The 25,269-nt window shown below is 61.3% G+C and overlaps 1 protein-coding gene across 4 annotated transcripts in view; it reads left to right on the forward strand.

Moving 5' to 3' along the window:
- Positions 1–901: 901 nt before the first annotated feature.
- The window catches only part of KLHL12 (kelch like family member 12), a 39,098-nt gene continuing 14,730 nt past the window's right edge, over positions 902–25,269 (forward strand). For 2 of the 4 annotated variants that reach the window (XR_010990648.1, XM_068164672.1), the window contains exons 1-5: positions 1,878–2,102; positions 13,506–13,659; positions 15,469–15,686; positions 21,868–22,017; positions 25,110–25,224. Coding sequence is in view for 3 of the 4 variants with exons in the window: in XM_068164672.1 (XP_068020773.1) it covers positions 1,878–2,102; positions 13,506–13,659; positions 15,469–15,686; positions 21,868–22,017; positions 25,110–25,224 (862 nt within the window). In the remaining variant the exon portion in view is untranslated. Of the gene's footprint in view, positions 1,135–1,554; positions 1,633–1,877; positions 2,103–13,505; positions 13,660–15,468; positions 15,687–21,867; positions 22,018–25,109; positions 25,225–25,269 lie in introns of those variants that run through there. The other 2 variants (XM_068164674.1, XM_068164675.1) reach the window with 2 other exon arrangements.

The raw sequence follows: 25,269 nt of genomic DNA on the forward strand, positions 1-25,269 counted from the left end.
AAGGGAGTCTTGGAGTCTTTTAAACAGGCCCTGAGTACCACCAAAGAGCTCACAGAATCATGGAATGGGTTGGGTTGGGAAAGCTCTCTAAGGCCTTCAAATCCAACCCCAACCCAACCCCCCCATGGCCACCAAGCCACAGCCCCAAGTGCCATGGCTACACCTTGCTGGAACACCTCCAGGCATGGGGACTCCACCACCTCCCTGAGCAGCCTCTGCCAGGCCCTGACCACTCCTCCAGCAAAAGAAATTCTTCCCAATCCCTCACCTAACCCTCCCCTGGCACAGTTTCAGGCCATTTCCTCTCCTTGTGTCACCTGAAACTAGGGAGAACAGAGAACCCCCACCCCCCTGCAACCTCCTTCCAGATACATTTGATCCATATCCTCAGAAACTCAGCAGGAGGTGGATGCAGAGGAGTGGCTCTGTGTGTCTGCTGGGAGCTGAGGAGCACAGGGGGTGAAGGTCAGCACCGTGCAGGCTCTGCTGGCTTCTCTCCGTGGCCCCAGGCTGCATCTCTGGTGCACTGACACTCTGTGCTGACACCCTGGTCAAACACCTCCTGACTGCAGCTCCAGGAGCAGGATGCTGCAGTCTGACACAGTTCCACTTACTGCCTCCAGCTCAGCAACTTCTGCTGGAACTGGCTCTGGAGAAAGAGACTCTGCAGCTGCTGCAGAGCTCTCTGCTGGCAGAGGGCAGCTCTGAAGGGAGTGGCCAGCTGCCCTCCTGCTCAGACACCGATCTCTCATCTCCAGCTGCTGGATCCTGCCAGTCCCCTGCCTGCTGGATTAGCGCAGCTAAAGCCTCACAAATCCTCCCGACTCGTGCTCTAGGTGCAGCCTTGCACAGCCTGATCCTACCCCTGCGAGCAGGAAGCAGGATCAGCCCCCAGGCCAGGATAAGATCTTAACCTCCACGTAGAGATTGAACTGGGAATTTGCTCTGCATTCAGCCGAGCACTTCTCCCACGTCACTCGCGACAGCTCCACGATGACCTGCTGAGGCGATGCAGAGCCGCGGGTGTCCCAGCGCGGGATGGCGATGAGGCTGCGGGCAGGGGGAGAGCGGAGGCGGCAGGCAGCTGGCGCTCAGCGCTGTCAGCTGGGGGCGATCTGCCGGAGCTGCTGAGCTGTGCGTGGGCGAGAGATCAGAAATAGCACACTTTGCGAACCCTGGGAGTGGAAAGCAGGCTCCGGGGCCCTCGCTGCCGGTTCGGCTCCAGCGGGGCCGGTTCCGAGGTGTTGGCCTCGGGCAGCGGAGCGGCGTCCGGCTGGGAGGGAGCTGCCCGCGGCCCCAGGCCCGGCCGCGCCGAGGTCTCGGAAACCGCCACCTTTGTCCCGGACGGCCCCAGCCCCGAGCCGGCCAGGCGGTCAGCTCGGCTCCGCTCCCTCCGGCCGCTCGCGGGAGCATGCCCGGGGCCGGCGGAGGCGGCGGAAGGCGGCGCGGCCGGGGGCGGGCGGCAGGGCCCCGCCCGGGGCGCGGCGCGGGCTGGAGGCCGTTGCCTGGCAACGGCGAGGCAGCAGGGGCGGGGCGGGCGGCGGCGTGGTGACGTCACCAGAGTGCGCCGCGCCGGGAGAGGGAAGGGCGGGGGGAGGAGAGGAGCGCGGGCCGGGACCTCTCCCCGCGGCGGTGAGTGCGGCCGGGCCGCGTTGCGGCGGGGGGGAGGCGGCGCGGGAGCCCCGCGGGCCGCGGGCTCTCGTGGGCCGCTGGCTCTCGTGGGCTGCCGGCTCTCGTGGGCTGCCGCCGCCGGTGCGGGGCGGCGCGGGGCGGCGCGGGGCGGGGGCGGCCCGGGCGGGGCAGGGAAGGGGAGAGGGAGGGGCGGCGCGGGCGCGGCGGGAGCGCGCCCCCTGGCGGCGCGGCGGGCGGGCCGTGACATGTGGCCGTGCTGGCTGTGCCCGCAGGTGCCGGGCGCCATGGCCCCCCCCAAGGACATCATGACCAACTCGCACGCCAAGTCCATCCTCAACGCCATGAACGCCCTGCGGAAGAGCAACACGCTCTGCGACGTCACCCTCCGCGTGGAGCACAAGGACTTCCCGGCCCACCGCATCGTCCTGGCCGCCTGCAGCGACTACTTCTGCGCCATGTTCACCAGCGAGGTCGGTGCGCCCCGGGAGCGCGGCTGCCGCCGGCCCTCCGCGGCGCCGCGGGGGCAGAGGCAGGGCCCCCCGCCTGCTGGGGCCGCCCAGCTGCCGGGCCCGCAGCCCCCCGCAGCGGCCCAGGCTGCCCGCCGCGGGCATCTCTCCATGGTGGCCCTGGATCCCCCACCGTGGTGATCCTGGAGCAGTCTGGATCTCTCCGTGGTGGCTTTGGATCCTCCCATGGTGGCTCTGGGTTTCTCTGGAGCACCTTGTAACGGCCCTGGATTCTTTCCTAGTGGCCCAGAATCCTCTCCTGGTGGCCCTAGAGTCCCTTAGGGTGATCCTGGGTCTTATGGTGGCAGCCCCAGAGCCTTTCCATCCCCGCAGGGTGGGAGCTGGAGGCTGCAGTCTGGGGCTGCTGTCCTGTGTCACTGTCTGCTGTGTGACCAAGCTGTGCACCAGAGAGCTGCCAGGCTGAGCTGGCAAAGCAGGAGGCTCTGATACATTTGCTGGGGTTTGGAGTGGTGGTTTATGGTCTTCCTGCACCTGGACATCTTCCTTGCTGAGGATCCCAGCCCTGGTGCAGACCTGTGAGCCATGCTGGGTACCCCAGCCTGGGGGCTGGGTTGGGCATTGCCTCCACACTGAGCAGAGGGCATTTAGCTCTTGCTCTTGGCCTCTGTTCTGCATTGGCTGATCAGCTGGTGCAGGGTGGGCTGTGCTGCTGCTGTGCAGAGGATGTCACCCTGCAGCACTGGCTGAGGGGCTGAGGCTCCAAGCCCCAGGTGCTGTGCTCGGCAGCTGTGTGAGGACCTTGGGTGTGCTGCCTGCTGCTGGCTTTGAGTCACTGAGTTCTGAGCTGAAGCTGCTGCTCCTGCTCACTGTGAAATCAAGATCCTTTGCCTGGCTTTGTCTCCTCTCCTCCTAGTGAATCAATCTCTGTGGCCTTATCTTCCAGGAGGTGCTTTCCTTATCCTAGCAACTCCCCCATTAGCCAGCAGAAAAATGACCAAGTAGCTCAAGGCTCCTGAAGAGCTCCCTGCTGGCCCAGTAGTCCTTGAAGGAGAGAATCATTTGCCTCCTGTGTTTTGTCCTCTTTGGCAGCTGGCTGGTGCTTGCCTCTCTGCAGGAGCTTTGGTTTAGGCTGCAGAGTGCTGTGCAGAGCAACCAAGAAAAGCCTTGTGTGGCCTGACCCCAGAGCAGAATCCTGCCCTGCCCCTCTCTTCAGGGGGGTTGTGCATGGCTCAGGTTCCTGCTTTCTCTGCATTAGGCAAAGGGCATTGCAAAGAAGATCAGAGGGAGCAAATTGGGTCCCTGGAGGCTGGGGCTGTCTGGTTACCAACAGCTTGGAGGTGCACAGCACTACAGTAGGCTCTCTGCTGCTTTGTGAGGGCCTCAGGGTTCCTCTCAATGCTTTTGGACTTGGTGTAGGCTCTCTGCTGAGGTCTCTGTGCTGCAGAATGTCCTTTGTGCACCTTACCAAGGCTGAGGATCCACTCTGGACCTAAGCTGAGATCCTCTCTCCTTCCTTCTTTACATTCTTGTTTTCACTGTGACATTGTGGTGGCCTTCACTCACAGGTTGAGCTCTCCCTACAGAAATAAGTGCATGCACTGGGGAGGGAGCTCTGCAGCTAGGACAGGCTGGGGGGGTTGGGGTTGTTCAGACCCTAACAGCAGCCTGCCAGGACCTGAGGGGGCTACAGGAAGGCTGCAGAGGGACTGTTCCCAAAGGCCTGCAGGGACAGGCCCAGGGGCAATGGTTTGAAATGAGAGCAGAGCAGATTGAGATTGGATGTGAGGAACAAGTTCTGCACCAGGAGGCTGCTGGAGCGCTGCAGCAGGTTGCCCAGGGAGGGGGTTGAGGCTCCAGCCCTGGAGATATTCCAGGTGAGGCTGGACAGGGCTCTGGGCAGCCTGATCCAGGGGAGGATGTCCCTGCTGAGTGCAGGGGGCTGGACTGGGTGAGCTCTGGAGCTCCCTTCCAACCTGGAGGATTCTGTGACACCTCACACCCTACTGCCCCTGCTTTAAGGGTTGCACTTCTGCTCAGTTTGGTTTTTCTCCCACATTTTGTTTTTCCTGTGGAAGCCTCCAGATGTCAAAGCTGCCAAGTGGCTCCCACAGCCCCTGGGTGCCTGTGGCAGAGCCTTCTCTCCAGGAAATGAGAGCTTGGTGAGCCTCAGAGTGCACCTGCTTGGTCTGGGTGTCAGTGACAAGTGGCTGGGGGAGTGTCATGGGACAGGATCTGGCTGCTCTCCAAGCACTGCTGGGCACAGAGCCCTTCAGCCTTGGCTGGAACTTGAGGGAGCTCCAATTGCTGTGCTGCATAAATGGACTGAGAGCCTCTGTGAGGTCCTTTGGGTTCCATCCCTCACCTCCAGGTGTGAGGACTGCCTGGCTGGCTGGGGCCTGTGGCTGCTGTCAGCCTTGGGCTGCAGAAGGCTTTGTGGTGTCTGTGCCAGGCCAGTGTGGCTCTGAGGCTGCCAGCCTCAGCTCACCATAGAGATCTGCACTCCCAAGCCTGATGCCCTTTTTCGTTTCCCCCCTGACTCCCACTTGCTTTTCAGAGTTCTCCACCTGACTTACTGTTCATCCCTCCTCATTCTGCAAGCTGAGGGCAGCCACTGCTCCCCTGCTGGGCCCCCCTGGCTTGGAGCACACTTTCCTCTGCCCCTGTGCTGAGCAGTGTGGGGAAACCACAGCCCCCAGCAGCGCTGCCTGCAGAGTTCCTCCTTGTGAGAGCAGCTCTAGCAGAGGCTGCCCTGGAGCCTAGCTGTGTGCTGGCATTGTGGCAAGGCAGCAGAGCTTGGGATGTGTTAGGAGCTGATCCTTGGCTCCACCTCAGAAGGGAATTGCTCAGTGTTGAGGGCTGGGTGCTGGAAATGAAAGCTCTTCCCCCTACAATGTGGAGAGAGATTCTTCTTGCCCTGAAATGAAACAACTTCTGCTTCCAGCCTCTTACCAGCTCCCCTTCTGTGTGCTGGGAACACCTCCCAGGGTGCAGTGAGCACTCAGCCACCCTGCCAGGCCAGCAGGTCCCCTCCAGGAGAGAACAAACTGGAGGGGGTTGCCCCCATAGGCTCCTGTGAGTCTGCATTAGAGAAGGCAAAGCCAAGAAGTGGACTTTGATGAGAAGGGATCCAGCAGAGTGCATCAGATGAGTCCTGGATGGGAGGCAGCAGCAGGCTGTGTCCCAGCAGAGCTGTGCCCTGCAGCCACTGCCTCCAGGCTCTCAGTTTGGGCATTGCTGCTGTCCCAGGGACTCTCCTGAGGGCTGGGAATTGTTCTCCTGGATGCTTCTGTACTGAGAGGTGCTCACAGGAGGGAGCAGCAGCCCCTTCCTGCTTCCCTTCCTGCTGGCTGGCAGAGCTCTGCTGTTGCACATCTGGAACTGGCAGAGCAGGGGGGCAGAGCAGCTGCAGAAGGGAAGCTGCTGGGCTGGCTTTGGATCACTGCTGGGTGAGGATGGGACTCATGGCTCTGAGTCCAGAGCTGGGGAGCAGAGAACCATAGAACTGCCAGGGTTGGAAAGGACCTCCAGGATCAGCTAGGAGTCACTGACAGGATGGGATGGGATGGGATGGATTGGAATGGAATGGGATGGATTGAATTGGAATGGGATGGATTGGATTGGAATGGAATGGGATGGAATGGAATGGAATAGAATTAACCAGGTTGGAAAAGACCTTTGAGATCACCAAGTCCAACCTCTCAACCCAGCACCATCTGATCACAGTATCACAGTATAACTAACCATGGCTCCAAGGGCCTCAGCCAGGCTCTTCCTAAACACCTCCAGGGGTGGGGACTCCACCACCTCCCTGGGCAGCACATCCCCAGGGCCAATCTCTCTGGCTGGGAAGAATTTCTTCCTCACCTCCAGCCTGAACCTCGCCTGGCACAGCTTGAGACTGTGTCCTCTTGTTCTGCTGCTGGGTGCCTGGGAGAAGAGCCCAACCCCCACCTGGCTCCAGCCTCCCTGCAGGGAGTTGCAGAGAGCAAGAAGGTCTCCCCTGAGCCTCCTCTTCTGCAGGCTAAGCAACCCCAGCTCCCTCAGCCTCTCCTCCCAGGACTGTGCCCCAGACCCCTCCCCAGCTTTGTTGCCCTTCTCTGGACACCTTCCAGCAGCTCAACCTCCTTCCTGACCTGAGGAGCCCAGAACTCTGTCCCAGCAGCACAGCACCAAGTGCACTGCTCCAGCACTGCCTGTGCTGCTGGAGCTGCAGCTCAGAGCCCACAAGGGATGGTCAGAATCAAGTCATCTCCACTCTGAGATCCTCCTTTCAGGTATGCTGCTGGGCTCCCAGGTCCTGCAGCACACACTGTGTGAGTCCTGAAAGGCCTTCTTCCTTCCAAGCCAGCTCAGGATGTGGGAGAGGAGCTTTAGAGTGGCTCTTGGGAAGCTCCTCAGTGTGAGGCTGGCTGTGGATTCCTCCTCCCTGGGGGTGTTCCAGGCCAGGCTGGATGAGGCCTTGAGCAGCTGGGTCTGGTTGAGAGGTGTCCCTGCCCCTGGTGGGGAGGCTGGAATAGATGATCTCTAAGGTCATAGTATCATAGAATCAGTCATGGTTGGAAGGGACCACAAGGCTCAGCCAGCCCCAACCCCCCTGCCATGGGCAGGGACACCCCACACTAGATCAGCCTGGCCACAGCCTCAGCCAGCCTGGCCTTAAACACCTCCAGGGACAGGGCCCCAACCACCTCCCTGCACAACCCATTCCAGGCCTTCACCACTCTCATGGGGAAGAACTTCCTCCTCCCCTCCAGCCTCAATCTCCCCACCTCCAGCTTCATTCCCTTCCCCCTAGTCCTAGCACTGCCTGAGATCCTGAGTAGTCCCTCCCCAGCCTTCCTGGAGCCCCCTGCAGATACTGTCATCCTGTGAGGCCAGGAGCACAGGGGGCAGGAGCAGGCAGGCAGGAGCAGGCAGGCAGGAGCAGAGGGGGCAGGAGCAGGCAGGCAGGAGCACAGGGGGCAGGAGCAGGCAGGCAGGAGCAGAGGGGGCAGGAGCAGCCAGGCAGGAGCAGAGGGGGCAGGAGCAGCCAGGCAGGAGCAGGCAGGCAGGAGCAGAGGGGGCAGGAGCAGAGGGGGCAGGAGCAGGCAGGCAGGAGCAGAGGGGGCAGGAGCAGGCAGGCAGGAGCACAGGGGGCAGGATCAGAGGGGGCAGGAGCAGGCAGGCAGGAGCAGAGGGGGCAGGAGCACAGGGGCAGGAGCAGGCAGGCAGGAGCAGAGGGGGCAGGAGCAGCCAGGCAGGAGCAGGGGGGCAGGAGCAGCCAGGCAGGAGCAGGGGGGCAGGAGCAGCCAGGCAGGAGCAGGCAGGCAGGAGCAGAGGGGGCAGGAGCAGGCAGGCAGGAGCAGGCAGGCAGGAGCAGAGGGGGCAGGAGCAGGCAGGCAGGAGCAGAGGGGGCAGGAGCAGAGGGGGCAGGAGCAGGCAGGCAGGAGCAGAGGGGGCAGGAGCAGGCAGGCAGGAGCAGCCAGGCAGGAGCAGAGGGGGCAGGAGCAGCCAGGCAGGAGCAGAGGGGGCAGGAGCAGGCAGGCAGGAGCAGAGGGGGCAGGAGCAGCCAGGCAGGAGCAGGCAGGCAGGAGCAGAGGGGGCAGGAGCAGAGGGGGCAGGAGCAGGCAGGCAGGAGCAGAGGGGGCAGGAGCAGGCAGGCAGGAGCAGAGGGGGCAGGAGGTGATTCTCTGCAGTCAGTGGTGGCCATGTGGTGATGTTGTGGCTGAGCAGTGAATTTTGCTGGTGGGAACAGAAGCTTCTTTACCAGCTGCAGGCTGAGCTGTCAGGAGCAGATGTCTCCAGCTTCTGCCTGCTGCAGTGCAGCTCTGGTGCCCTCCTGCTCTCTGTAACCTCTTAGCCTCTTTCTTCCACACAGCTCTGTGAGCATCTTCTCTGCTCAGCTCTGGCCCCTGGTGGCATCCAAGGCCTTTGTGTCTTGGACCAAACAGCCTTCTCTGCTTTGGGGAAGGTTCTGTCCAGCCCCAGCTAGGGACTGAGCTTAGCTTCCAGACCCAGTGCCAGGGCAGAGAGCAGGGCAGCTGAGGCCATTTGCTGCTTCTGTCTGACCCTGGATGCCACAAGGTTTAGAATAGGATAGAATAAACCAAACCAGGTTGGAAGAGACCTTCAAGATCATGGTGTCCAACCCATCAACCAATCCAACACCACCTAATCAACTAACCCATGGCACCAAGCACCCCATCAAGTCTCCTCCTGAACACCTCCAGGGATGGGGACTCCACCACCTCCCCAGGCAGCACATCCCAATGGGCAATCACTCTCTCTGTGGAGAACTTCCTCCTCACCTCCAGCCTAAACCTCCCCTGGCACAGCCTGAGACTGTGTCCTCTTGTTCTGGTGCTGGCTGCCTGGGAGAAGAGACATTTAATCACAGTATCACAGTGTCCTGGCTCACAGGTGAGGTCCCAGATGACTGGAAACTGGCCAAGGTGGTCCCCATCCACAAGAAGGGTTGGATGGAGGAACCTGGAAACTCCAGGCCTGGCAGCCTGAGCTCAGTGCCAGGGAAAGTGATGGAGCAGATTATCCTGGGGGCAATCACTGCACCTGAAGGATGGCCAAGGGCTCAGGTCCAGCCAACATGGATTCAGGAAGGGCAGATCCTGCCTCTCCAACCTGATCTCCTTCTATGATCAGGTGACTGCCTGGTGGCTGTGGGGCAGGCTGTGGATGTGGTCTGCCTGGACTGCAGCAAGGCCTTTGACACCATCCCCCACAGCAAACTCCTGGCCAAGCTGTCAGCCTGTGGATTGGACCATTACACTCTGTGCTGGGTGAGGAACTGGCTGGAGGCTGAGCCCAGAGAGTGGTGGTGAATGGTGCCACAGCCAGCTGGCAGCCAGGCACCAGTGCTGTGCCCCAGGGAGCAGTGCTGGGCCCTGTGCTCTTTAACATCTTCATTGATGATCTGGAGGAGGGGATGGAGTCAGTCAGCAGCAAGTTTGCAGCTGACACCAAGCTGGGGGCAGAGGTTGGTCAGTGAGAGGGCAGAAGGGCTCTGCAGAGGGACCTGGACAGGCTGCACAGCTGGGCAGAGGCCAACAGGATGGCATTCAACAAGTCCCAGTGCCAGGGGCTGCACTTTGGCCACAGCAACCCCAGGCAGAGCTCCAGGCTGGGGGCAGAGTGGCTGAGAGCTGCCAAAGAGAGAGGGAGCTGGGGGTGCTGATTGACAGCTGCCTGAACAGGAGGCAGCAGTGTGCCCAGGAGGCCAAGAAGGCCAAGGGCATCCTGGCCTGCAGCAGGAAGAGTGTGGCCAGCAGGAGCAGGGAAGTCCTTGTGCCCCTGGACTCTGCATTGGTTAGGCCACACCTGGAGTCCTGTGTCCAGTTCTGGGCCCCTCAGGTCAGGAAGGAGATTGAGAGACTTGAAGGTGTCCAGAGAAGGGCAACAAAGCTGGGGAGGGGTCTGGGGCACAGCCCTGGGAGGAGAGGCTGAGGGAGCTGGGGTTGCTTAGCCTGCAGAAGAGGAGACTCAGGGGAGACCTCATTGCTCTCTACAACTACCTGAAGGGTGGTTGTGTCCAGGAAGGGGTTGGTCTCTTCTCCCAGGCAAGCAGCACCAGAACAAGAGGACACAGTCTCAAGCTGTGCCAGGGGAGGTTCAGACTCGAGGTGAGGAGGAAGTTCTTCACCGAGCGAGTCATTCGGCATTGGAATGGGTTGCCCAGGGAGGTGGTTGAGTCATCGACCCTGGAGGCGTTCAAGGGGAGATTGGATGTGGCACTTGGTGCCATGGTCTGGTCATGGGGTCTGTGTTGATAGGTTGGACTCGATGATCCCCGAGGTCCTTTCCAACCTAAGTGATACTGTGAGACTGTGAGACTGTGAGACTGAGTCACCTGGGCATGGAAGGAGCTCAGGTTGGTCAGGCAGGAGCTGCCCCTCCTGTATCCATGCTGCCTGGGCCTGGGCCCTTGGCCATAAAAAAACCAACAAGGGGTTTATTCACTCTGCCAACAGACCTGAAGGCCTCCTCCCTCCTCCCTCCAGTTCCTTCCAGTCTCATCATTTCCTCCTGTGTTTGTGAGGCCACACCTTGAGTGTTGTGTTCAGCTCTGGGCTCCTCACTACCAGGGGGACATTGAGGGGCTGGAGCCTGTCCAGAGAAGGGCAACAAAGCTGGAGAAGGGCTTGGAGCCCCAGGGCTAGAGAAGGGGCTGAGGGAGCTGGGGGTGTTCAGGCTGGAGAGGAGGCTGAGGGAGGCCTCACTGCTCTCTGCAGCTCCCTGCAGGGAGGTTGGAGTGAGGAGGGGGCAGCCTCTGCTCCTTGGTGCCAAGGGACAGGAGCAGAGGCAATGGTTCCAGGCTGCTCCAGGGGAGGCTCAGGCTGGACATGAGGAGATATTTTTGCACTGGAAGGGATCTCAGGCACTGGCAGAGGCTGCCCAGGGCAGTGCTGCAGTCACCATCCCTGGGGGTGTTCAAGCAGCTGTGGCCCTGGTGCTGAGGGCCATGGTTTGGTGCTGAGCCTGCAGTGCTGGGTGGAGGTTGGGCTGGGGGAGCCTGGAGGTCTCTGCCAACCAGAGACATGCAGTGACTCTGTTTCTCTTCCCTGCTGTGACTCTGTTTCTCTTCCCTGCTGTGCAGTGCATGTCTGTAGCACCCTGCTGCTGCCCCACTGCTGCCCCTGCAGGAGCTTCCTTCTCTGCTCTCCTCTCTCTGGGTTTGCTTTGCCATTTGTCCCCCAGCTGTGGCACTTCCCATGGCCAGTGATGAGGCTCTGCTCATGAGCCTCTGCTCAGTCTGTCTCTCAGCAGCTGCAGGCTCATTCCTGGTCTCTCATCTGAGCCATGCTTGCCCTGGCACTGACTGCTTCAGGAGGGCCTGGGGCTGGGGCTGGGCTTGCAGTGTGCTGCATGGAGCCATCCTGCAGTGAGGTCCAGTTGTGCAGTGAGCCTGCAGTGTGCTCAGTGAGCCCAGCCTTCCCCCCCTGGAGCAGCTCAGCCTTCCCCCCCTGGAGCAGCTCAGCCTTCCCCTCCCTGGAGCAGCTCAGCCTTCCCCTCCCTGGAGCAGCTCAGCCTTCCCTCCCCTGGAGCAGCTCAGCCTTCCCCTCCCTGGAGCAGCTCAGCCTTCCCTCCCCTGGAGCAGCTCAGCCTTCCCCCCCTGGAGCAGCTCAGCCTTCCCTCCCCTGGAGCAGCTCAGCCTTCCCTCCCTGGAGCAGCTCAGCCTTCTCTCCCCTGGAGCAGCTCAGCCTTCCCTCCCTGGAGCAGCTCAGCCTTCCCTCCCCTGGAGCAGCTCAGCCTTCCCCCCCTGGAGCAGCTCAGCCTTCCCTCCCCTGGAGCAGCTCAGCCTTCCCTCCCTGGAGCAGCTCAGCCTTCCCTCCCCTGGAGCAGCTCAGCCTTCCCTCCCAACCTACTCAGCCTTCCCCTCCCCTGGAGCAGCTCAGCCTTCCCCCCCTGGAGCAGCTCAGCCTTCCCTCCCCTGGAGCAGCTCAGCCTTCCCTCCCAACCTACTCAGCCTTCCCCTCCCCTGGAGCAGCTCAGCCTTCCCTCCCTGGAGCAGCTCAGCCTTCCCTCCCTGGAGCAGCTCAGCCTTCCCCCCCTGGAGCAGCTCAGCCTTCCCTCCCCTGGAGCAGCTCAGCCTTCCCTCCCTGGAGCAGCTCAGCCTTCCCTCCCAACCTGCTCAGCCTTCCCTCCCCTGGAGCAGCTCAGCCTTCCCCTCCCCTGGAGCAGCTCAGCCTTCCCCTCCCCTGGAGCAGCTCAGCCTTCCCTCCCCTGGAGCAGCTCAGCCTTCCCCTCCCCTGGAGCAGCTCAGCCTTCCCTCCCCTGGAGCAGCTCAGCCTTCCCCCCCTGGAGCAGCTCAGCCTTCCCTCCCCTGGAGCAGCTCAGCCTTCCCTCCCAACCTACTCAGCCTTCCCCTCCCCTGGAGCAGCTCAGCCTTCCCTCCCTGGAGCAGCTCAGCCTTCCCCCCCTGGAGCAGCTCAGCCTTCCCCCCCTGGAGCAGCTCAGCCTTCCCTCCCAACCTGCTCAGCCTTCCCTCCCCTGGAGCAGCTCAGCCTTCCCCCTGCCCTTCCTGACCTATTCCCCAGAGGCTTGGAGGGTGGCTGAGGAGCTGAGCAGTTGGGAGAGGTTTTTCCTGGGCCTGGTTTCAGAGCAGAGGGCTGGCAGGGGGCTGCAGCACACCACAGGCAGGCAGCTTCCTGGGCTCTTCCTCCTGGGAAAGCTGCATGGAGGAGGGGGTTTGAGGAGGGGGTTAGCTCTCTCTCCCCAGTGCCTGCTCTCATTTCTGCTCTCTGATCCCAGCCTGCTCCTCTGCAGTGCACTTTGGCTGCACTCTTGCTCCACAAGGAACTTTCTCACCCTGCAGTGGCTCCTGGAGGGAAGCTCTCTCCTTCCTCTCACTCCCAAGGAGAGACAGGACAAGAGCTGTGGTCAGTTGGGGAGAGTCCAGCTGGAGGCCTGTAGCTGGTGGGGTCCTGGGCCCAGTGCTGGTCAGTATGTTCATCAAGGACCTGGCTGAGGGCACAGAGGGCACTGCCAGCAGGTTTGCTGATGGCACCAAGCTGGGAGCAGTGGCTGACACCCCTCAGGCTGTGCTGCCATGCAGCCAGACCTGGACAGGCTGCAGAGCTGCTGGGGAGGAATGGAATGGAATCCAACAAGGACAAGGGGAGAGTCTTGGAGCTGGGGAAGAACAACCCCAAGGACCAGGACAGGTTGGGGACTGAGCTGTTGGAGAGCACCACAGAGGAGAACAACCTGAGGTGTCCTGAGCCAGCAATGTGCCCTGGTGGCCAAGCAGGCCAAGGGCATCCTGGGGTGCATTAGAAGGGCTGTGGTGAGTAGGCCAGAGAGGTTCTGCTGCTGAGGCCACAGCTGGGATATTGTGTCCAGCTCTGGGCCCCTCAGGTCAAGAAGGACCTCAGGGCACTGCTTGAGAGAGTCCAGCCCAGAGCCCCAGAGCTGCTGCAGGCAGTGGAACATCTCCCTGTGAGCACAGCTGAGGCAGCTGGGGCTGGGAGCTGGGAGCAGAGCAGCCTGAGGGCTGCCCTCAGGGCTGGGGATAAAGCTGTGCAGGGCTGGAGCCAGGCTCTGCTCAGGGATGGCCAAGCACAGCACAAGGGGCACTGGGGGCAAGCTGGAGCAGAGCAGCTGCCAGGGGAGCAGGAGGGGAAACTTTGTCCCTGGGAGGCTGCTGGAGCCTGGAGCAGGCTGCCCAGAGAGGTTGTGGAGTCTCCTCTGGAGCCTTTCCAGCCCCCCCTGGATGTGTTCTGTGTGCCCTGCCCTGGGTGCCCTGCTCTGGCAGGGGCTGGGACTGGGTGAGCTCCAGAGGTCCCTTCCAGCCCCTCACCCTCTGTGACTCTGGAAGCTCTCTGACAGCTCCCAGCTCCACTCCCCTGAGCTCTGCTGGCTTTTTGCTCACTTCAGTGCAAAATGAACCTTTGTCTCCCTTCTGATTCACAGCTCTCAGAGAAAGACAAACCCTATGTAGACATCCAGGGCCTGACAGCCTCCACCATGGAGATCCTGCTGGACTTTGTGTACACAGAGACTGTTCATGTGACAGTGGAGAACGTCCAGGAGCTGCTCCCAGCAGCCTGTCTGCTCCAGCTGAAAGGTAATTGCCCAGCATCAGCACAAATGGCAGCAGTGCTGCTCTCTGCTGTGTCTGCCCCTCTGGGGGTGTGGGAGGGCTGACCTCTGAGCTCTGATGTCAGGCTCCTGTTGGCTTGTGTGCTGTGCTCTCATTGCTAGAGGAGCTGACTTGAGTGGAGGGAGCAGCTGATCAGGCAGGGTACTGTGCCCTGCCCAAGGCTGCTCTGGCTCTGCCTGAACATTCCCCAGAGGAGCTGTGGCTGTGGCACAGAAATGTTGCAGCTCAGTCCTAGATCACAGAACCCAGAATGGCTCAGGGTGGAAGGGACCTCAGAGCTCCTCTGCCCCAACCTCCTCACCATGCCCAGGGACACCTCTCAGCTACACTCAGCTGCTCAGGGCCTCATCCAGCCTGGCCCTGAACACCCCCAGGCAGGAGGCAGCCACAGCCTCCCTGGGCAGCCTGTGCCAGAGCCTCAGCAGCCTCACACTGCAGAACTTCTTCCTCAGCTCCACTCTAACCCTGCTCTGCCTCAGCTCCAAACCCTTCCCCCTTGGCCTGGCTCAGACCCCCTCAGCAGAAGTCTCTCTGCAGCCTTCCTGCAGGATCCCTTCAGGCACTGCCAGGCAGCTCTGAGGTCCTCCTGGAGCCTTCTCCCCTGCAGGCTGCACAGCCCCAGCTCCCTCAGCCTGTGCTCCCAGCAGAGCTGCTCCAGCCCTGGCAGCATCTCTGTGGCCTCCTCTGGCCTCCCTCCAGCAGCTCTGTGTCCTTCTGCTGCTGGGGACAGCAGAGCTGGAGGCAGGACTGGAGGTGAGGTCTGAGCAGGGCAGAGCCCAGGGACAGAATCCCCTCTGCTGCCCTCTGCCCACCCTGCTCTGGCTGCAGCCAGCACACAGCTGCCTGAGGGCTGCAGGAGGCTCTGCTGGCTCCTGGGGAGCTGTCACTGGATGTGCCCTGCCTGGGTTGGTGACAAGCTGCTTGGTGTCACTCCACAAGCACCTATGGAGCATCCCAGGCAATGATCCCAAATCTCAGGCAACTATCAGAAAGACCTCAGAGGATGCCCAGAGTTCAGGCAGCTGCAGCCACTGGCACCTGCAGGGTTTGTTTATGAGCCATGAAGTGCAGCTCACATTGGAGTCTTTTCCTAGTTCCAGAGTTCACAGGATCACAGATGTCAGGGGCTGAAAGGGACCTCTGGAGCTCTTCCAGTCCAAGCCCCTGCCAGAGCAGGGCCATAGAATCCAGCACAGGGCACACAGAACACATCCAGGCAGGGCTGGAAAGGCTCCAGAGGAGACTCCACCACCTCTCTGGGCAGCCTGCTGCAGGGCTCTGGGAGCCTCACAGTGCAGAAGTTCCTCCTCCTGCTGAGCTGGAACCTCCTGTGCTGCAGTTTCCATCCATTGCCTCTTGTCCTATCCCAGGGCACAGTGAGCAGAGGCTGTCCCTGTCCCTGTCCCTCCCTTCCTGACCCCCAGCCCTCAGCTATTGATAGACATTGATCAGATCCCTCTCAGCCTTCTCCTCTCCAGACTGAACAGCCCCAGGGCTCTCAGCCTCTCCTCCCCAGGCAGTGCTCCAGGTCCCTTCAGCATCCTTGCAGCCTCCCTTGGCCTCTCCCAAGCAGCTCAGCCCAAGCCCCTTGTGTCTGCTGCCTCATGCCTGCACCTCCCTCCAGGTGCTCTCTGCATGCTTCTGTGGTGTTTGGGAGCTGCCTGGCTGGGTGGGGCTGGCATTGCCTGTTGTGCCCTTCCTCTCCTGAGGCCCTTTGCAGAGCAGAGCCTGGCAGGAGGTGCAGTGCTCACTCACCACTCCAATCCTCCCTAGGTGTGAAGCAAGCCTGCTGTGAGTTCCTGGAGAGCCAGCTGGATCCATCCAACTGTTTGGGCATCAGGGACTTTGCTGAGACACACAACTGTGTGGATCTGATGCAAGCTGCAGAGGTCTTCAGCCAGAAACATTTCCCAGAGGTGGTTCAGCATGAAGAGTTCATCCTCTTAAATCAAGAAGAGGTTGAAAAGCTCATCAAGTGTGATGAAATTCAGGTAAAAGCTGCAAGTAGCACTGTGTGCAGAGCCCTGAGAGCAGGCCAGGCCTCACAGCTCCCTGCATGGAATTCCCTGCCCAGGGAGCTCCTTTCCACTTCTCTAGCCATGCAATCCCAAATAGGTCACAGCACAACTGCTCAGTGCTGTGCAGCCCCTGGCCCAGGAGCTGTTGTCACCCCACAACTGCTCAGTGCTGTGCAGCCCCTGCCCCAGGAGCTGTTGTCACTGCACAGCTGCTCAGTGCTGTGCAGCCCCTGCCCCAGGAGCTGTTGTCACCCCACAGCTGCTCAGTGCTGTGCAGCCCCTGCCCCAGGAGCTGTTGTCACTGCACAGCTGCTCAGTGCTGTGCAGCCCCTGCCCCAGGAGCTGTTGTCACACCACAGCTGCCCAGGAGCTGTTGTCACCCCACAGCTGCTCAGTGCTGTGCAGCTTCTGGCCCAGGAGCTGTTGTCACATCACAGCTGCTCAGTGCTGTGCAGCCCCTGCCCCAGGAGCTGTTGTCACCCCACAGCTGCTCAGTGCTGTGCAGCCCCTGCCCCAGGAGCTGTTGTCACCCCACAGCTGCTCAGTGCTGTGCAGCCCCTGCCCCAGGAGCTGTTGTCACTGCACAACTGCTCAGTGCTGTGCAGCCCCTGGCCCAGGAGCTGTTGTCACTGCACAGCTGCTCAGTGCTGTGCAGCCCCTGCCCCAGGAGCTGTTGTCACCCCACAGCTGCTCAGTGCTGTGCAGCCCCTGGCCCAGGAGCTGTTGTCACCCCACAGCTGCTCAGTGCTGTGCAGCCCCTGCCCCAGGAGCTGTTGTCACCCCACAGCTGCTCAGTGCTGTGCAGCCCCTGCCCCAGGAGCTGTTGTCACTGCACAACTGCTCAGTGCTGTGCAGCCCCTGGCCCAGGAGCTGTTGTCACTGCACAGCTGCTCAGTGCTGTGCAGCCCCTGCCCCAGGAGCTGTTGTCACCCCACAGCTGCTCAGTGCTGTGCAGCCCCTGGCCCAGGAGCTGTTGTCACCCCACAGCTGCTCAGTGCTGTGCAGCCCCTGCCCCAGGAGCTGTTGTCACTGCACAGCTGCTCAGTGCTGTGCAGCCCCTGCCCCAGGAGCTGTTGTCACTGCACAGCTGCTCAGTGCTGTGCAGCCCCTGGCCCAGGAGCTGTTGTCTCACCACAGCTGCTCAGTGCTGTGCAGCCCCTGCCCCAGGAGCTGTTGTCACTCCACAGCTGCTCAGTGCTGTGCAGCCCCTGGCCCAGGAGCTGTTGTCACTCCACAGCTGCTCAGTGCTGTGCAGCCCCTGCCCCAGGAGCTGTTGTCACTGCACAGCTGCTCAGTGCTGTGCAGCCCCTGGGGCCCAGGAGCTGTTGTCACTCCACAGCTGCTCAGTGCTGTGCAGCCCCTGCCCCAGGAGCTGTTGTCACTCCACAGCTGCTCAGTGCTGTGCAGCCCCTGCCCCAGGAGCTGTTGTCACTGCACAGCTGCTCAGTGCTGTGCACCCCTGCCCCAGGAGCTGTTGTCACTGCACAGCTGCTCAGTGCTGTGCAGCCCCTGGCCCAGGAGCTGTTGTCACCCCACAGCTGCTCAGTGCTGTGCAGCCCCTGCCCCAGGAGCTGTTGTCACTGCACAGCTGCTCAGTGCTGTGCAGCCCCTGGGGCAGGAGCTGTTGTCACTGCACAGCTGCTCAGTGCTGTGCAGCCCCTGGCCCAGGAGCTGTTGTCACACTACAGCTGCCCAGGAGCTGTTGTCACCCCACAGCTGCTCAGTGCTGTGCACCCCTGGCTCAGGAGCTGTTGTCACCCCACAGCTGCTCAGTGCTGTGCAGCCCCTGCCCCAGGAGCTGTTGTCACCCCACAGCTGCTCAGTGCTGTGCACCCCTGGGGCAGGAGCTGTTGTCACCCCACAGCTGCTCAGTGCTGTGCACCCCTGGCCCAGGAGCTGTTGTCACTGCACAGCTGCTCAGTGCTGTGCAGCCCCTGGCCCAGGAGCTGTTGTCACTGCACAGCTGCTCAGTGCTGTGCAGCCCCTGGCTCAGGAGCTGTTGTCACCCCACAGCTGCTCAGTGCTGTGCAGCCCCTGGCCCAGGAGCTGTTGTCACCCCACAGCTGCTCAGTGCTGTGCAGCCCCTGGCCCAGGAGCTGTTGTCACTGCACAGCTGCTCAGTGCTGTGCAGCCCCTGCCCCAGGAGCTGTTGTCACCCCACAGCTGCTCAGTGCTGTGCACCCCTGCCCCAGGAGCTGTTGTCACCCCACAGCTGCTCAGTGCTGTGTACCCCTGGGGCCCAGGAGCTGTTGTCACTCCACAGCTGCTCAGTGCTGTGCACCCCTGGGGCAGGAGCTGTTGTCACCCCACAGCTGCTCAGTGCTGTGCAGCCCCTGGGGCAGGAGCTGTTGTCACTGCACAGCTACTCAGTGCTGTGCAGCCCCTGGGGCAGGAGCTGTTGTCACCCCACAGCTGCTCAGTGCTGTGCAGCCCCTGCCCCAGGAGCTGTTGTCACACCACAGCTGCCCAGGAGCTGTTGTCACCCCATAGCTGCTCAGTGCTGTGCACCCCTGGGGCAGGAGCTGTTGTCACCCCAATGCTGCTCAGTACTGTGGACTCCTGTTGTCACAGCAGTGTTCCTCACAAGTGAGGCCATCCCAGTGAGTCACCTCTGCAGAGCCCCACTTGTCTCCTCCTTCCCCTGGGGAGCTTTCAGAGGCTCTCCCCAGCCAGGCTGTCTCAGTGCCTGCATTTCAGACACATCCCCAAGACTTGAAGGTCTATTTGTAGACCTTTGCCTGCTGCTGAGCAGCAGGAGGAATGCATTTGTCATCCCAGGCATTTGGCTCCTGTGCTGTGGCAGGCAGCAGAACGCTGCTGCAGGGCAGTCTGCCTCTTCAGGGAGCTCTGTGCAGGTTTAGCTGCCTGAAGGTTGCTTTCTGGAGGGTTTGCTGTGGCTGGGAGCTGTGCAATGCTTCTGTCCTTATTTCCCATGAGTAAGATGAACATTGCCTGGCAGTGGGGAGGGGACTTGACTTTGTTATGGAGATGGAGTTTTGTTTGCTTCAGTGCAGAGGGGATTGAAGCAATCCCTGTGCAGAGCTCACAGGAACAGGAGCCCTCAGAAGCAAACCAGTGTAAGTGATACCTGGAGGCATTCCTGGAGAGCCAATGCAGGGGCAGCCAGAGGAGAATTCCTGCTGCATGCCTTGAAGGTGGCCTCCTGCCAAGCTGGCATCCTCTTGTTCATGAGCTGCTTGAGGAGAGCAGGCAAGGTAGCAGCAGTGAAGGACCCTGGTGCAGGCCAAGGAGAGCAGTGGAGCAAGGCTGCAAAGCTTTGGTGCTTAGCAAGCCACAGGTTTAATGCTGTGAGGGTTGGAGCTGAGTTGGGCTGTGGTGAGTGCTGCCAGAGGGTTCTGCACAGGAGTCAGGAGGACCTTCAGCATGACCCCAGCAAGCTCAGCAAGTGATCCACACAGGCAGGGTGCAATCCATTGTGGGTTGGAAGGTCTGGCTCAGGCCCTGCAGACACCCAGGGAGGCTTCCTTGGAGCACCTTGAGGCTGGAGGGAGGCAATCCAGCCATGGCTGTGCAGTGCTGGGCTGAGGTACTGCTGAGGGAGGCCTTCTGCAAGGCCCCTGGCTGCTGAGGGGATGTCATGGCAGGGCCTCACTGCCAGGCTGTGCTCAGTGCTGCTCAGCAGACAAAGCAAACCAGCAGAGGCAGGAAGTGTGCCAGGGGGGAGGCTGGAGGGAGCAGAAGGACATCGAAGGAGGAGCTGGGGAGCCCTGGGAGCAATCAAGTGCTCTGCTCTCTTTTTGTGAGTCCTGCTTGTCCTTTCCCTCTGATTCAGATAGAAAGAGGCCATTGCAAAGTACACAAAGATAAATCAATGGCTTGGAAGAATTGCCTGCCATAATTAACCTCTGTGGCTCCCTGCTTCAGAGCAGTCTGCAGCAGACAGCTCCACGCTGAGCTTCAAAGCAGACCCAGGCACGGCTGGGTGGGAAGGTTCCCTTGGCAGTGGCTCCTTTTATCTCCCTCTTGACTAACAGCTAACAGACCTCCTGGCAGAGTAAGTCCCTGCCTGGTTTGCCTTTGCTTTGGTGGATCTGATGATGTGCAGAGAAAGAAAAGCAGCCCTGAGTAGCACACTGCAGAACTCCCCCAGGGATCAGTGCTGGGCCCTGTCCTCTTCAACATATTCATCGATGATCTGGATGAAGGGGTAGAGTCAGGCATCAGCAAGTTTGCAGATGACACAAAGTTAGGGGCAGATGTTGGTCAGTTAGAGGGTAGAAAGGCTCTGCAGAGGGACCTCGACTGACTGGACAGCTGGGCAGAGGCCAATGGGATGGCATTCAACAAGTCCCAGTGCCAGGGGCTGCACTTTGGCTACGGCAATCCCATGCAGAGCTACAGGCTGGGGTCGGAGTGACTGAGAGCTCCCAGACAGAGAGGGACCTGGGGGTGCTGATCGACAGCCACCTGAATATGAGCCAGCAGTGTGCCCAGGTGGCCAGGAGGGCCAATAGCATCCTGGCCTGCATTAGGAATAGTGTGGCCAGCAGGAGCAGGGAGGTCATAGTGCCCCTGTACTCTGCTTTGGTTAGGCCGCACCTTGAGTCCTGTGTCCAGTTCTGGGCCCCTCAGTTTAAGAAGGACATCGAAACACTTGAGCGTGTCCAGAGAAGGGCAACAAGGCTGGGGAGAGGCCTTGAGCACAGCCCTGTGAGGAGAGGCTGAGGGAGCTGGGGTTGTTTAGCCTGGAGAAGAGGAGGCTCAGGGGTGACCTCATTGCCCTCTACAGCTACCTGAAGGGAGGTTGTAGCCAGGAAGGGGTTGGCCTCTTCTCCCAGGCACCCAGCACCAGAACAAGAGGACACAGTCTCAAGCTGCGCCAGGGGAGGTTCAGACTCGAGGTGAGGAGGAAGTTCTTCACCGAGCGAGTCATTCGGCATTGGAACGGGCTGCCCAGGGAGGTGGTTGAGTCATCGACCCTGGAGGCGTTCAAGGGGAGATTGGATGTGGCACTTGGTGCCATGGTCTGGTCATGGGGTCTGTGGTGATAGGTTGGACTCGATGATCCTCGAGGTCCTTTCCAACCTAAGTGATACTGTGAGACTGTGATACTGTAACTCCTCACCAGACATGCAGCGCCCCTGAGGCTCTCCCCAGGTATCAGGCTTCGGTGGCTCAGTCACTGTCACCTCTGCAAGTCCTAAATGGGGAGAGAAGTCAACTGCTCAGAGCAGAAATGAGCAGCACCAGCCCTGGGGTTCCCCCTCTGCCATCCAGCCCTTTGCATTGGAATAAAAACCCCTTCAGTGTCCCTGGGCTGGCTCAGGGGTTGCAGGGGCAGTGCCTGGGCACAGGGCTGCAGGGCAGCTGAGGGAGACACTGCTCCGTGAGAAGGAAACTTGGTTCTGATCATCTCCATGGTGCTGCAGGACCATAGCTCCTGCCCTGCTGAGAGGTCAGGGAGCTGCCCTGCCTGGGGCTGCACTCTGCCAGCACTGCTGGCTCCCAGCGTGGGGCTCTGACCCTGCTGAGACCCTGCTGCCAGGGACTGGGCTCAACTGCAAGGAGGAAACAAACTCTGCCTGAAGCACAGCAAAATGAGGGCAAGCTCCAAGCGCCTGTGGCTGCAGCTGGTGGTGCTGCAGAGCAGGCTCCAGGCGCAGCACCCTGCCCCCTCGCTGCCCGGGGAGCAGTGGCTGCGGCCCAGGCTCCCCGGGGCCTGCGGAGCCCTGCAGCCCTGGCGCCCCTACGGCTGCGGTGCCCTGATGGCTGCGGAGCCCTGCAGCCCTGGCGCCCCTATGGCTGCGGTGCCCTGATGGCTGCGGTGCCCTGCAGCCCTGGCGCCCCTGCGGCTGCGGTGCCCTGATGGCTGCGGTGCCCTGCAGCCCTGGCGCCCCTACGGCTGCGGTGCCCTGATGGCTGCGGAGCCCTGCAGCCCTGGCGCCCCTACAGCTGCAGTGCCCTGATGGCCGCGGTGCCCTGCAGCTGTGGTGCCCTGCAGCCCTGGCGCCCCTACAGCTGCAGTGCCCTGATGGCTGCGGAGCCCTGCAGCCCTGGCGCCCCTGCGGCCGCGGTGCCCTGATGGCTGCGGTGCCCTGCAGCCCTGGCGCCCTTGCAGCTGCGGTGCCCTGTGGCCCTGGCGCCCCTACTGCTGCAGTGCCCTGCGGCCTGCTGAGCGCTGCCTGCCCTGCAGGTGGACTCTGAGGAGCCGGTGTTCGAGGCGGTGATCAACTGGGTGAAGCACTCCAAGAAGGAGCGGGAGGCGTCGCTGCCGGAGCTGCTGCAGTACGTGCGGATGCCGCTGCTGACGCCGCGCTACATCACCGACGTCATCGACACCGAGGTACCCTGACCCTGCCCTGACCCCTGACCCTCCCCTGACCCTGCCATGACCCCTGACCCTGCCATGACCCTGCCCCCCCGACCTGCCTGCGCTCTGCTGACACTGCGCTACATCACCAACATCATCGATACTGAGGTACCCTGACCCCTGCCAGTGACCTCTGACCCCTGCCCTGACCCCTGTCATGACCCTGCCCTGCCCCCCCTGCCCTGCCTGCGCTCTGCTGACGCCGCGCTACATCACCGACGTCATCGACACCGAGGTACCCTGACCCCTGCCAGTGACCCCTGCCATGACTCCTGCCCTGACCCTGCCCTGACCCCTGCAATGAACCTGCCCTGACCCTACCCCTGACCCTGCCCTGACCATGACCCCCTGCCCTGCCTGCACTCTGCTGATGCTACTCTACATCACTGACATCATCGACACTGAGGTGCCCTGACCCTGCCCTGACCCCTGCCATGAACCCATCCTGACCCCTGACCCTGCCCTGCCTGCACTCTGCTGCTGCCACCTTGCATCACCAACACCATCGACACCGAGGTGCCCTGACCCTGGCTGTGCCCTGCCTGCACTCTGCTGTCCTGGCAGCACTGTGCCATCTGCCCTCCCTGCTGTGCTTGCTGCTGCTCAGGCTGTGGAGCACTGAGTGTCCTACACAGAGTCACAGAATCACAGCAAACATCCAAGTGGAAGAGGCCTCCAGGCTCCTCCAGCCCAACCCTCCACCCAGCACTGCAGGCTCAGCACCAAACCATGGCCCTAAGCACCAGCTCCACACTGTTTGAACACCCCCAGGGCTGGTGACTGTAGCACTGCCCTGGGCAGCCTCTGCCAATGTCCCTGCCTTCCAGGGCAGAAATATCTCCTAACACCTCTGCTCCTGTTGCTTGACACCCAGGAGCAGAGGCTGAGTCCCTCCTGGCTCCAACCTCCCTGCAGGGAGCTGTAGAGAGCAAGGAGGTCTCCCTCAGCCTCCTCCTCTCCAGCCTGAACACCCCCAGCTGCCTCAGCCCTCTGTCATACTCAGCAGGAGCTGCTGTGCCAGCAGTCACAGCTTGGCAGCTGGCAGCTTGCCCTGTCCAGAGCAGTTGGTTGCTGTCTCCTCTGAGCACCTCTCTGGTGTCATCCATTAGAGTTCCTACCAAGGGCTCTCTGCCTTTAGCTCACCAGCACAAGCAGGTCTCCTCTAGGCTGAAGGTTGCTGCTGTGCTCCCCAGGTGCTGTGTTAGGTGCAGGTCACACAATGCCAGGTTGGAAGGGACCCCAAGGGTCATCTGCTCCAACCTTTCTAGGTGATGGTGGAGCTGGCCCAGCCCCCTGGCAAGCTGAGTCTGGAAACCTTCCAGCTCTGGGGACTCCACTGCTTCCCTTGGGAGCTGATTCCAATGTCCAGAGCTCCTCATGGGAAATGCTCTCTTCTGGAGTCCAATAGGAATGTCCCCAGCACTACCTTGTCCCCATCACCCTGTGTCTGCCATGGGCCTCCTTGCACAAAGGGAGTCTCCACCCCCCTGGCAGCTACCCTTTATGTCCTGGTCCGTGCCAATAAGGTCTCCCCAGAGCCTTCTCAAGGCTCTCAGCCTTTGCTCACATGGCAAGGGTGCCAGGCCCCTGGGCATCCAGATGGCAAGCATTGCCCTGGGAGGTACATGAGCAGGACAGCAGCTGCTGTTTGTTAGGAACAAGTTCTGCACCAGGAGGCTGCTGGAACACTGCAGCAGGTTGCCCAGGGAGGAGGTTGGGGCCATGCCTGGAGATTCCAGGTGAGGCTGGACAGGGCTCTGGGCAGCCTGACCCAGTGGAGGATGTCCCTGCTGAGTGCAGGGGGTTGGACTGGATGGGCTTTGGAGGTCCCTTCCAGAGGCCATCACACAGCCACGTCATCTTTGTGTGGCTGGGTTGTTGCAGAGGCAAACCCAGCTGTGGGTGGCAGGAAGAGATAATTAGCTTCTGCACCAGAAGGTTAATTCCAGCCAGGAAGTGATGCTGACCCCAAGCAAGGTTCAACAGGAAGGCACAGGGCAGTTCAAGCCAGCATTCTGGTTTGCTGGGGGGGAGGGAAGCACTGGTTGCTAGCCCTGGTCACTCTCCAGCTGAACACATGTTGAGTGCACAGAGAAATGGCTGAGGCAGCAACATTCCTCTGCTGGGCTGCAGCTGCTGCTTGCAGATGTTGTTAACCAGGAGCAGCTGACAGGCAGTGAAGCTGTGCCAGAGCTAAGTCTGTCTGGCCAGGTTGCTGTGGTCCACTTGAAACTGAAGCTGAAGGGACTGGTCCCAAACCAGTGAGGTCTGTTCCCAAAGCAGCCTAGGGTGGTGTGCAGGCAAGGCTGAGCTTTCCTGCTGCACAGCATGGCCTCTGCAGCCTGCAGGTGACACACACCACTGGGACATCATCTCAGGGCAGCACAGGGAGCAGAGTGTTGGCCCTGGGTGTCCCCCTGTGCTCTGAGCCCTGCCCTTCCTGTGCAAGCAGCAAGAGCTTGTGCAAGTCAATCCCGGTGCAGCAGCTCCCAGCACCAGGTGCCCAAAGGTCACTGAGCACTCAGGGGAGGTCAGTCTGGGTCCTCAGCCAGGGAGGGGAATTGCACATCGTGCCAGGAGGAGATGAGACTGTCCTTGGGCTGCAGAGCCTCCCACTCAGACCTGCCTGCATCTGCTGTCTCCACAGCTCCATGCCCCAGGTGCCAGGGGTGATGGCAGCAGAAGCAGCCAGACTGCTCCCTCTTTCCTCTTGGGTGGCAGCTGCCTGCTCAGAGCTCTCTGTGTGGGGCAGCTGCAGCCAGGCTGACTTCAGCTGTAAGCTTCACTGCCAGTGTCCCTTCCCACACGTGCTCCTGCTGCCTTGAATGCAGCAGAAGTGGCTCCTGTCCAGTGCAGTGTCTGTGGGAGCTGCAGTGTCTGTGGGAGCTGCAGTGCCAGGCCTGGGCTGAGGGCTGAGCCAGCAGCGCTCTGCTCGCGTTGCCTCAGGTGCAGTGAGCCTGCAGTGGCTCCTGTGCCGTGTGAGCTGCTGAGGGCTGGCTCCAGGGCAGTGCTCCTGAGGGAGCTCCCAGCAGGCTCTTGCAGCAGTGCCTTTTGCTTCCCCCCAGCCCTTCATCCGCTGCAGCCTGCAGTGCAGAGACCTCGTGGACGAAGCGAAGAAGTTTCACCTTCGGCCTGAGCTCCGCAGCCAGATGCAAGGACCCAGGACAAGAGCACGTCTGGGTGAGCAGCAAAGGCCAGGGCACTGAGGAGGTCTGGGCCCCTGGC

This window comes from Melanerpes formicivorus, unplaced genomic scaffold, assembly GCF_026170545.1.
Source record: "Melanerpes formicivorus ecotype bairdi unplaced genomic scaffold, bMelFor1.0.p_v2 SCAF_82, whole genome shotgun sequence".
Taxonomy (NCBI): domain Eukaryota; kingdom Metazoa; phylum Chordata; class Aves; order Piciformes; family Picidae; genus Melanerpes; species Melanerpes formicivorus.